Source organism: Glycine max, chromosome 4 (assembly GCF_000004515.6).
Source record: "Glycine max cultivar Williams 82 chromosome 4, Glycine_max_v4.0, whole genome shotgun sequence".
Taxonomy (NCBI): domain Eukaryota; kingdom Viridiplantae; phylum Streptophyta; class Magnoliopsida; order Fabales; family Fabaceae; genus Glycine; species Glycine max.
In genome coordinates, this window is record NC_016091.4 from 41,695,692 (window position 1) to 41,708,731 (window position 13,040).

Genomic DNA, 13,040 nt, shown 5'->3' on the forward strand with positions numbered 1-13,040 from the left:
TGTATGTATTCAATCATAAAGTGGAACCAAGTCTCATTCTTTCTACATGATTCTTGAATTTAAACGGTGGCATGCCCTTAGTTAAAGGATCAGCGATCATCAACTCAATGCTTATATGTTCAATGACCACTTTCTTGTCTTTTACTCTTTCTCTAATGGCTAAGTACTTAATGTCGATGTGCTTACTTCGACTTCCACTTTTGTTATTCTTAGCCATAAAGACAACAACTAAGTTATCACAGAAAATTTTCAAAGGCCTTGAAATAGTATCAACTATCTTTAGCCCAGAAATGAAACTCTTAAGCCATACATCATGTAATGTAGCCTCAAAACAAGAGACAAATTCAGCTTCCATGGTAGAAGTAGCAGTCAAAGTCTGCTTAACACTTCTCCACGAAATAGCTCCACCAGCCATCATGAAAATGTACCCAGATGTTGATTTGCAAGAGTCAACACAGTCAGCAAAGTCTGAGTCTGAATAACCAATGACATCTAGATTGTATGTTTGTCTATACATAAGCATGTAATCTTTGGTCCCCTGAAGGTACCTCATCACTTTCTTAGCAGCTCTCTAGTGGTCAATACCTAGATTACTCTTATATCTTCCTAACATTCCAGCTGCAAAAGTAATGTTAGGCCTTATGCACACTTGAGCATACATGAGGCTTCCAACAACTGAAGCATAAGGAATTTTTTTCATCTGTTCCCTTTCAAAGTCATTTTTTGGGCATTGGTTCAAATTAAATCTATCACCCTTCACGATGGGAGCAACACTTGGTGAACAATTTTCATCCAAAATCACTATAAAATTTTGTTAATATAGGTTTCCTATGATAGACCTAAAATACCTTGAGGTCTATCTCTATGAATCTTAATGCCGATGACATAAGATGCATCACCCATATCCTTCATGTCCAAATTCTTAGAGAGAAATTGTTTCACCTCATGTAGCAAACCTTGATCATTGGTTGCAAGTAAAATATCATCTACATATAAAACAAGAAAACATATTTTACTCCCACTGACCTTGTGGTATATGCATTGATCCATGTGGTTTTCATCAAAACCAAATGAAGAAATTATCCCATGAAACTTAAGGTACCACTGACGTGAGGCTTGTTTTAAATCATACATAGATTTATTAAGCTTGTAAACCAAATGCTCGCCACTACTAAAGGAAAAGCCTTCAGGTTGTTTCATATAAACCTTTTCCTCTAAATTACCATTAAGAAAGGTTGTTTTCACATCCATTTGTTGCAACTAAAGGTCAAAATGAGCAACTAATGTCAAGATAATACGAAGATAATCTTTCTTAGATACAAGAGAAAAGTCTCTGTGTAGTCTACTCCTTCTTTTTGAGTAAATCCCTTAGCAACAAGTCTTGCCTTGTATCTCTCAATGTTGCCTAATGAATCCCTTTTGGTCTTAAAGACCCATTTATAGCCAATGGCCTTTGCCCCATTAGGAAACTCTACAAGGTTCCAAACTCCATTACACTTCATGGAATTCATCTCATCCTTCATGGCATCATACCATAAATTTAACTCTTTACAACTCATGGCTTGATCAAAAGTTTCGGGATCATTTTCAGCTTCAATGTTATAGTTAGATTCTTGCAAATATACAATATAATCACTAGGAATAACTGATTATCTTACTCTAGTAGACCTGCTTAATGTTGCATCAACATTTTCTTAGGGATCATGTTGTTCAGCTGGTTGTTCATCATTTTCAAGAATTTGATGATCAACTTGATATACTGGATTATCAGCAACAGGTTGTGGAATGCTAATCATGTGTTATTCATCATCCCTTTGAACTTGAGGGGTATGAATTTGTTAGTCGTCATTTACGATTAACTTTTGTATAGAAAAAGTTTTATAAAATGTTTTTCTTTTCCCCAATTTATGGTTATTTTTGTAGGTTTGTACATATTTTTAGGTTTAGTTTAATTTTGTTCAGTAGAAATGTCTTGCATTTTGAATTTAATGTGTTTCAACTTCAATTTCAGGTAAAAAGGATGAAATTTGTGAAGGTTAGCAGGTGGTGTCTCGCTAAGCGAGGCTTGTGCGCTTAGCGAGAGTCATGCGCTAAGCGAGACACTCAGCTCGCTTAGAGAATTGGGAGAATCTGGAGGAGAATCTGAGAAGCATCTGCACTCAGCGCGTCATTAGCCCGCTTAGCGAGGCATTTGTCTCTTCATACGCTAAGCACGCCCAGCTCGCTTAGCGGATATTCACTAACTCGTGCTAAGCGTGAAAATGGTGCTAAGCGAGCCTCCGAGGATAGAAAGCCCCTTTTAAAGCTAAAGTTGGAAAAATCAAGGGAGAACATGAATTGAGTGAACAAAAAGCGTAACAGAGGCGCAAAACAGAGCAAGGAAGCCAAAAATCTCAGCTTTCAAGAGGATTTTAGGTTTAGGAGTAATTTCTAGGTTCCTAGAGGTGGAGGAGACATCTCCACCACTGTGTAATCTGTTATTTTCTTCTTAAACCCTCATCTTGTAGTTGAAAGGTGCTACCTTGTGATGGAAGACTAAGTATCTCTGTTGGGAAATTCTGCTGAAACTTGATGTAAATTCTTAACTATCTATTTAAAGTTGTTTTATGTGTTCATTGCTTCTATCTGCACTTAATTATTGCATGATTTTGGTCTGATCACCCATTGGTATGTAAAGTTAGGATTTTTAGCATTGGAAAATGTATTAATCCTTAGAACTGAATAGAGCAGGGCTAGATAACTGCATTGCTAGACATAAAGTGCAGGGTTTTAGTTTTTGTTATGTTGTGATTGTAATGTTGTTCAATTAGGCTAAGTTCGACGAGACATCCGAGAATGAAGTTTAATTAGAATTAGTCCATTCACGCGAGGAATCAGTATTTGATATTTTAGTCCTTAACATAGAACACAGAAATAACATTAAATAGAGAAAAATATTTTAGTTACATCAAGCGCTCAGTAGAAGGACCCAACATTTTAATTATTTGTTTTCTCTCTCGTTTTGATAAGCGTATTTGTAGTTCTTTTAGATTTACAACATATACATCTTTGATTTAATTCTGTTTACATGGCTTTATATCAATGTCTGCTGATTGAACGAGAGTTCACCAAATGAAACAAGTTCCCTGAGATCGATACTCGGTTCTTACCGTTTTATTATTATTTGCACGACTCAGTACACTTACCGGTTAGATTTTTGCATCCATAATAACAAGCAACACCAGGGCATGAACAAAGTTTTTGGTGTCGTTGCCGGGGAACTTCTTTCCATTTGGGGAAGTGTAGTTCAGTTTGTAGGCATCAATTCTTTATTCGTTGATTATTTGTTTGTGTGAATATTTAGTTAGTTTAGAAAAAAAAATCTCTTGAATTGGTTAACCACTCTTTTTGCTAGTGCTTTGTATGCGCCGTAGATCTTTTGCAGGTGATTTGGTTGATTTGGACTTGGACATTGAAGCTACTTGCAGAAGAAACAACGCAAAAAGGCGGAGAAATTTTTTGCAAGAAAGGGCAGTACCAATTCTAGAGGAACCTCGATCTTCTGAGTCGTCTTCTAGTTTTCCATAAACAAGGGAATCTGAAATTGCAGTGCCTGAAGCCAACATAATGGCTGAAGAGCAACCAAGAAGAGTAACCCTTGAAGACTACTCAAGTTTTACTGTGTCGTAATTTTTTACTATCATTGCACGACCAGAGGTTCAGGCTCAAAATATCACCTATCCACATTCTTTGATTCAACTTATAGAGGGCAATTTGTTTCATGGATTGCCAAATGAAGATCCTTACGTGCACCTAGCAACATACGTTGAAATATGCAACACTGTGAGAATTGCTGGTGTGCCAGAAGATGCTATTAAGCTCAGCTTATTTTCATTTTCACTATCTAGAGATGCCAAGAGGTGGCTGCATTCATTCAAAGGTAATAGCTTAAGGACATAGGATGAAGTTGTGGAAAATTTTCTGAAGAAATATTTCTCGGAGTCCAAGACTGTAGAGGGAAAGGTTGCCATCTCTTTCTTCCTTCAATTTTCAGATGAATCCTTGAGTGAGGCTCTAGAAAGATTTCGTAGTCTGCTTTGGAAGGCCCCCACCCATGGATTCTCTGAGCCTATACAGTTGAAAATTTTCATTGACGGGTTAAGGCCGTAGTCGAAGTAGCTACTTGATGCTTCTGCAGAAGGTTAAATTAAGCTAAAGACTCCTGAAGAAGCCATGGAATTAATAGAAAACATGGCTGCTAGTGATCACACTATCTTGCGTGACAGGACACATATTCCCACCAAGAGAAGTTTGCTTGAGTTATCATCACAGAATGCTTTGTTGGCACAGAACAAGTTGCTTTCCAAGCAGCTTGAGGCTTTAACTTAAACACTAAGTAATTTGCCAACTCAATTAAATTCTAGTCAACCTTTACCTTCTACTACTTTGCAGGTTGCACTATTTGTGGTGGTGCTCATGAGTCTAGCTTATGTATTTCCACTGATGAAAATGCTCATGAAGTAAATTATATGGGGAATCAGCCCATGCAAGGTTATAATGCAGGCGGATACTCAGGTTTTCAGCATGGTTTGAATTTTAATCAGCAGCAAGGGCAATGGAGAGCCCACCCTAACAATCAATTCAACAAAAAGCAGGGTGGACCATCTAATAGGCCTCAGCAACAAGGGCCTAGCCTATATGAGAGAACCACAAAGATGGAGGAGACCCTTGCTCAGTTTATGCAGGTTTCAATGTCCAACCACAAGAACACAGAGTCAGTCATCAAAAATCTGGAGATCCAGGTGGGGCAGTTAGCTAAGCAAATAGCTAACAACTCTTCCAACAAATTTGGAGCAAACATAGAAAACAATCCAAAGGAAGAGTGTAAAGCTATGATGACTATTAGTCGTCTTATACGACTAACTTTTGTATAGAAAATATTTTTTAAAACTTGTATAGTTTCCTAAATTTATAGTTATTTTGTAGGGATTTGTAAATAAATCTTGTTTTATTGTTATAGCTATCTCTAGAGTATCTCCCATGTGATTTAATGATAAAATTTTCACAATTTCAGGTCAAAAGAGGCTAAAATCTTGAAGTGTTATAGGGAGCAATTGCGCTCAACTCATCATTTGGGCTTAGCGCGTATCCATCGCTAAGTGCAGCTTCAGCGCGCTTAGCGCGACAGAAGAATCTGGTAGAGCATCAATATCAAGGTCGCGTGCTAAGTGCGAGACCCGCTCACTAAGCGCGATGGTTGTCTTTAGCCAGGATCAATGCATAACTGGAACTAAGCTCATATACACTTACTCGCGTTAAGCGCGAGGGTGGCGCTAAGCGCGACATCACGAATTCAAAGCCTATTTAAAGCATGTCTTGTGCAGAATTAATACACACACACAAATTTTTTTTTAGTATCTCCCATGTGATTTAATGATCAAATTTTCACAATTTCAGGTCAAAAGAGGCTATAATCTTGAAGTGCTAAAGGGAGAAGTTGTGCTCAACTCATCATTTGGGCTTAGTGCGCATCCATCGCTAAGTGCAGCTTCAGCGTGCTTAGCACGACAGAAGAATATGGCAGAGCATCAATATCAAGGCCACGTGCTAAGCGCGAGATCCGCTCACTAAGCGCGATGGTTGTCTTTAGCCAAGCTCAGCGCATAACTGACGCTAAGCTCAAATCCACTTACTCGCGCTAAGCGCGACGTCACGGATTCAGAGCCTATTTAAAGTCTGTCTTATGCAAAATTAACACATACACACAAATTATTTTTGAGAATTCCCGAGCAAGGGCACCATAGTGCTAATTTCGAGATAGAGGCTCTAAAGGCAACAAGAGGAGCAACTTTGCAGAGAAACATAGGGTTCTTCAATTTGAGAGAGATTAGTGAGCTGCAGAGTGATTGTGAGGTGCTGAGAAGAGGAGGAGGGATCCCCCTTCTTGTGTAAGGAACAATTATTCTGTACTCTCAATCTCATTTGTGTTAGGTTTTTCTATAATGGTTGGCTAAACACCCTTGTTGGGGATTTCTAAGGAACAGCTGATGTAATTACTTTAATATATAATTAATTGTGTTTTATGTGTTCAATGCTTCTTTCAATGCTTAATTTCTGCATGCTCTTGGTCTGATCACCCATTTGTGTGTACAGTTAGGTGACTTTAGCATTGGGAAATGTATTGTTGCCTTAGAACTTGATAGCAGCAGGACTGAATAACCACATTACCAGGGATGGATTGTGGGGTTTTGGTTTTCTGAATATGCTATGATGATAATGTTGTTTAAGTTAAGCCTAGTCTTACAAGAGAGATCTGCGAACGAAGCTTAGGTTAAATTAGTCTAAACTTACGAGGGATCGAGGTTTAGTACTTTAGGCTACAACATAGAACACAAGAACATGATTAATTAGAGAAATATCCTCATATGCGTCAGCTTGTTTGTTAGAAAGACCCAACGCTTTTTACCTATTGCTGTCAACTTGTACTTACTTGAATTTACTTTTTCTTATCATAGAAGTAGTTTATTTCTGTTTTTAACCATTGTTTATCAATGTTATTCCAACAATGCCTGATTTCTGAATAAAAATTTGTCTAATAAGCAAGTTCCCTGAGTTCGATACTCGGATCACTCCGTTTTAATTTTAAATACTTGACGACCCGGTGCGCTTTCTGGTGAGTCGGATTTCCCTTGAACATATTTGTATAAAGGAAAATTGGACCAAAAAGTAACTGCAAGGGAAATCCAACAAAGTATTTATGGCGCCGTTGTCGAGGAACTTAATTCATTAGAAGAGTTCAGTTCAATTTTACGACATTGCTTTATATTTTTCTCTTTGATTCGTTGATTCTTTTTATTCATATTCTAGTTATTGTACATTCATTGTTCTTTTGAACTGGATAATTGTTGTTCTGTTTCTCTTGTATGCAAAGAAGATCTACTGCAGGTGATTTGATCCCCATCGATTTGGAGATTAACGCTACTTGCAGGAGACGCAACACAGAGAGAATTAGAAAATTTTTGCAGGATTTAGAAGCAGCAACAACTCCAGAAGAAGAACCTCGATCTTCCGAGACGTCTTCTTGCTTTCCTATTCCAAGGCAATCTCATACAGATTTAATTGAAGAAGTTATCATGGCTGAAGAGCCAAGGAGAGTGACCCTAGAAGATTATTCAAGTTTAAGTGTGCTGTAATTTTTCACCAGCATTGCACAACCAGAGGTTCAGGCACAAACAATCACATATATCCTCCTTCTTTGATACAGCTGATTCAAATTAATCTATTAAAAAGATTAAATGTATTTTTTAGAAAACACAGTTAACTATTTAAACTTTTCAAAAATGTAGAAAGAGTAGGAATACTTAAACAGATAAAATATATTTGATTATAGCCACAAAATTATTTTTATTTTATTTAAAATATATTTAATAAAAAAATTCTAAACATAGAGTCAAATTATTATAAAATATTAACTATATTTAAACTAATTTTTAGTATAAAAATATAAACCATATAATATAAATATTTACCAACAAAATATTTATTTATGGAGCTGTTTACAATTATTTTTATATGATTTCTAAATAAAAATAATTTTGTAGAATTTTAAAGTAAAAAAATTAGTTAAATAAATTATAATTATTTTTAATGGTTTATTAGTAATTATATAAATCTATCATAATATAATATTACACAAAAAATATTTAATATAAATTTGAAGAAAAATTATAAAGAAGTTATGGAGAGAGTTTTTTTTAGGAGGTGTTGACATGTGTCCCACCAAAAGCTTCTTATATTATAAGTAAAAGAAAAGAAGATAAGTAAACTTGTTTTGTACATGTGTTTATTTTAGTAGTTTATAGTTATTTTTATAAGTTTCATATGGTACTTGAAGCACGCTTATAAAAATGAGCTAGATATTAACTTTTTTGTTTTCAATTGTATCCTCACTAATTTATTTGAAATCTCATTTTTCCATTTTTTAATTAAAAAAACCTTTCTCGAATTTTAGCACTCTCAATAATTTTTTCTAAACAAAATTATTAATAATTATTTAAATATTTTAAAAATAATTTTAAACAATATAATTACCATCATCATATCTTTACCATTCTTTTATAAAACAAAATTAAAAATTAGTCTTATTTTTAAAGATAATAAGTTATAAGGAACAAATATATATATATATATATAATCAAATAACTAAATATGTCATTTTAAGTCATTTATCATTTATCAGCTAACTTATTAGTTAATCTTACCAAAATATTTTTAATTAACTAGCTTTTGAACTTCTAGCTTTTAAGTTGGTTTATCACCTTTAGCTAGCTTTATCAAACATTCTTTAATGTTAATTGAATTTGTATTTTAAATTTGAAATACATTAATATTATTTTATCAATAAAAGTTTTGTTTACGTTAGTGTATTAATTGAAAAATATTTTAAACTTATCTCCTGTTATTTTAATTTATATTGCAAGAATAAATATCCCCAATTGATACAGTGTTAAAATTTTAAAACTAAATCAAACTAAAATTAAAAAGCATATTTGAAAGAACAAAACTTAAAAGTAAAATTAAATGTTAAATACATTGGATAAGAATAAATCATATTGTATCGGGGTGAAAATGGACTGGGTCGAGTCGAGTCTTATCTAAATCTGACTTAACTTATTTTATATTTCTATAGCCTAAGTCATGAATGTTACTTGTCACAAACCTCTTTTTAGGTTTAGGTCTAGTCTTTATATAAGCTCATCTAACCCATTAGCCTATTTAATGATCCGTTTCATATTAGGTGTAAAACATAAAATTATTTCTTTTGCAAAGCTAAAGATTTTCATTAAAAATAGTAAGACAATTTTAAACTATACGATGAGATCAAAACTTATTTACAAACATTAAGATAATTTAAATCGGCTAGCCACTAAAATAATTTTATAATTTTATTAAAATAATTAAAATATTATATCATATTAATAATAATAGTTTTATTAAAAAATATTGAGGCTAAATAAGTCAATCCATCATTTTAGTAAGTTTTTTTTAAGACTTATGACCTCTCCTATTTAACTAAAAATGTTTAAAAAAAAGGTTAAGTCTAACTTTTTTGTTAAACCAGTCAAACCGAAATAGATCTTAAAAGGATTAGGCCATAGGCCTTCGACACCCAGCATACTTCCACTCCCAGGTATAAGAGTGAAAATAACTTCCAAAAACGCTCTCATTCAATAATGAAAATTAAAATTTATAATATAATACTAGATAGCAAATAACTTTTTCACTAACATTTAGAATATCCAATATTTAGGATGCGCTTGGAAAAATTAAATTATAATTTATTTGAATTTATTTTATGACAACAAGCACTCATAAGTATTTAAAAGAACTTAATTATTTTATTCCTTCATAAAAAAAGAACTTAGTTTATAGATAGAGGAAAATAGTTTATGATAGATCTATATATTTTCAACTCAATTTCAATATATAATATCTTATTTTTCTCTTCGATTATATAAACAATCCATGCATAAGTACTTTTATGATGAACACTTATTTATTAAGTGCTTATCCTATTTACCCATATGATCCTTTTATAGGCCAATTTGTTAGAAATTAAAAAAAAAGTTACTGTGATATAAACTAAATTAACTAATAGTGATTAAAAAAAATAAGTGGTTGTGATATAAAATAAACTAATAGTGATTAAGAAAAAAAGTGATTGTGATATAAAATAAACTAATAGTGATTAAAAAACAAGTGATTGTGTTATAAAAAAAACAAGTAATTGTGATATAAAAAATATTTTTTTAATAAAAAATTGTAACAAACGAGCGGAAAATTGTACGTTTCATGAAGTCATTATTGAATTTTTATGAACTTTCATGGTTCGGTTTTGGATATCTCTAATCAACAAAAGGAACCTCACTTTATACAACACATGTAACATCAATATTCCCATGCATTAATTATTAAAGCTCTAATTATTTGACCTTATATAACAACTCTCTGTTCACACTTGCCAATTGGGGCAAATCCATCAAACAAACATACCCGATGTTTTTTTTTTTCCTTTTCAAAATCCGCTGAATTCAAGCCAGGAACATGTCACAAGTCATGTTTTTCTCTTTGTTTTCTTCTTCATCCATTGTATCACACAGTGCCCTTCCTTTTGTCTCAGGCAAGAATATTCCGAAGACCCCGCTAAACCCTATCACCAACCCAAAAACCCCATAACACATAAACTTGTTCCCTCTTGCAGCACTCACCAGCAACGGGCTGAACGTGCCACCGAGCACCACTGCCAGCCTCGCCATCGACAGCGCCGAGTTCCTCACGCAGGTCGGGAACAGCTCCGTGGTGTAAATTAGGTACACGTTGAACGAAGAACAAGCGCTGAAGAACGATACTAACTCAAACACTATTTGGATGTTGTTGGTCCACGATGATGTCTTCATTTCCATGATTGACATCACACTGAAAACACCACTTAGGATTGTGAAGAGGAGGAGTGCAACTCTCCTATTGAACTTGTCTACGAAGAAGAGCACAATCAATGCTGATGGTAACTCCGATAAGGCGTTGAATGTGACACTCAAGTAGAGGTTGAAGGATAGATTTTGGAGGCCCAGTGGCATTCCGTAATACACCAATCCAATGCCTATTCCCATTGCCATAATTAATGACAGCCTTCTCGAAGACCATTTTTTTTGTAGCAAGATTTTGAGGGCTGAGAATATGTCCACGTTCCATGTTTCTTCCTTGTGGGACATGTTATTTATGGCCAAATTGAGGTTGCTTTGGGTGATTGATGTGATGCACTTTAGTGTTTCCACCGCTTCTTCTGTTTTACCTCGCACTAGAAGCCATCTAGGGGACTCCGTAACGAACAACTTCACCAGTATGCAGTAGAACATGGTTGAAATGGATGTCCACAGATAAAGGTTCCTCCATGAAGAACTCCTGTTTATGTAAGCCATGGCTGGCAGGGACAAGAACCCTACACAACCACATGTCACAAACACGTAAAAATGGATGAAAAGTAAATAAACTGTTAAATTTACGTTGTTAATTAAATTCATTTAATTTTTACAAATAATTAATTGATTCCTGGTTCTTAAAAAGAAATCATTAATTTTATTTAAAATATATTAAATTAATGTCTATTATTATTAAATAATAATAATAATAATAATAATAATAATAATTAATATAGTTATGATGCCTAAGTATTTATGTAATGAGGAGTTTTAACAATACATTTTTCAATAAATTTCTAACCTACTCTCTCTATTATAATTTAAAAATAATTAAAATCTACAAAATTAAGAGTGAGTCTTATTAAATAAAAATAAGATTAACAATTATATATAATTTTTTTAATAAATTTCAATTAATTAATAATAAATTAAAGAAGTGTATTAAGAAAAGACCGTTGCTAACATTTTTCTCATGCGTATGTTATTACTCAGCCGTAACACATATTAATTATTTTAATTTTTAGCTTTTTTATGATTAAATTAATCAAATTGTTCTAGAAAAACGAAATGATATAAACACATTTATAAGAAAAAGAGGTGTCTGATGAAATACATTCTTTTTTATTTGTTAAAATTTATTAAAAATTATAAAATCAAAATAGAGAAAAATTAAATAGAATATAAAACTTACAAAATTTTATAATTTTCAATAAATTTTCACTAATACGAATGCAGTGTGTTAAAAAATATTTTAAAGCATGTATTTTTAATATTTTTATAAAAAAAATTAATAAATTCTAACATGTATCCTTGAAACATTGATTAAAATATATAAAACTATAGTATCCATAATTTTATTTTTAATTTTTATAATAAATATTTTCTTATTTTAAGTTCCTTATACATATCCTGTTATCAATTCAGCCCAGCGCCCAAGAAAAATTGTATTTTTCAAGGAAAGAAAAGAAGGAGCATTGGTCCCACACAACCAACCCAATGCCTCATGATTAGTACCTATAGTAAAAAAATTATTACCTATAGTAAAACAAAAGAAGCCAATGACGCTAATCTGGCCGCGCCACCGTTTCCCAACGAGCTCAGAGGCCAGCACGAGCGCAGAGGTCCCAATGGTAGCACGAGCAAACCCACAGAGAAACTTGAGAGCGGAATAGATCCAAACGTTGGGCGAGAGAGTGACGAGCAAGGAAGTGATGGCCATCACGAGGCACGAGAAGAAGAGCATGTTCTTGCGCCCGAGCGACGAGTCCGCTAGCGAGGCCAGTACGAACCCGCCAATCAAACACCCCAAGAAGAACATCGAAGCGGGGAGGCCCGTGATCGCGGAGTTGGCGCATTCCAGGCCCCACTCCGACACGATGGAGGCCTGCGTGGGCACGTCCCAGGCCCACGAGCCCTTTGGGAGGCTGCAGACTGTGGTGGCAGTCTTGCATGCATTGGCGCCCCGCTCGGTGCAGTGCCACTCGGGCAGGGCGTCGGTGAAGACGGAGATGAAGGTCTGCTGGGCGTCGAATATCCATGCGAGGGAGACCAGAATCGACTGGAGGAACTGGGACCAGTTGAACTCGCCTATGCAGAGTTCTACTGTGGACCCCAGAGAGGGATGGTGTTGGTTCGATGGCGGTGCTTCTTGTGTGTCGGGAGACGATGATGATGATGGGTTGGGTTGGGAGAGGAGAGGGGTGGAGTCGGCCATTTGGATGAGGAGAAGATAGAGATTTTTATTCAACTTCTTGCTTACCCAAATGAGTATGCAAATGGTTTTTATATTGGAGAAACCTATCAATATTAGTCTGTACTAATCTAGTCATCTTTCTTCTATATTATGAATTGACCTTGTTTTTTATTCATTTTTTTTATTGCATTTTATTATAATTAAATTGAATTTTACGGCCATACATTTATAGTAATCTTAAGAATATTCAATTATCATTTTATTATTATTTTTAAAATAATTACTATAAAAATTAATAAATGTATGCCACATAATAATAGGTAACTAGCTAAATAACAGTGTATTAAAGCATGATGTGTTATTTCATATGTATTTATTGATAATGATTA

The 13,040-nt window shown here is 34.1% G+C and overlaps 1 protein-coding gene across 1 annotated transcript; it reads right to left on the reverse strand.

Moving 5' to 3' along the window:
* Positions 1 to 9,827: 9,827 nt before the first annotated feature.
* LOC100812722 (organic cation/carnitine transporter 3) lies at positions 9,828 to 12,760 on the reverse strand. Its single transcript, XM_014774760.3, has 2 exons — positions 11,994 to 12,760; positions 9,828 to 10,978 (listed from the first exon to the last, which is right to left on the reverse strand). The coding sequence occupies exons 1-2, from the start codon at positions 12,670 to 12,672 to the stop codon at positions 10,071 to 10,073; spliced, it is 1,587 nt and encodes a 528-aa protein (XP_014630246.1). The 5' UTR covers positions 12,673 to 12,760; the 3' UTR covers positions 9,828 to 10,070.
* Positions 12,761 to 13,040: the final 280 nt, after the last annotated feature.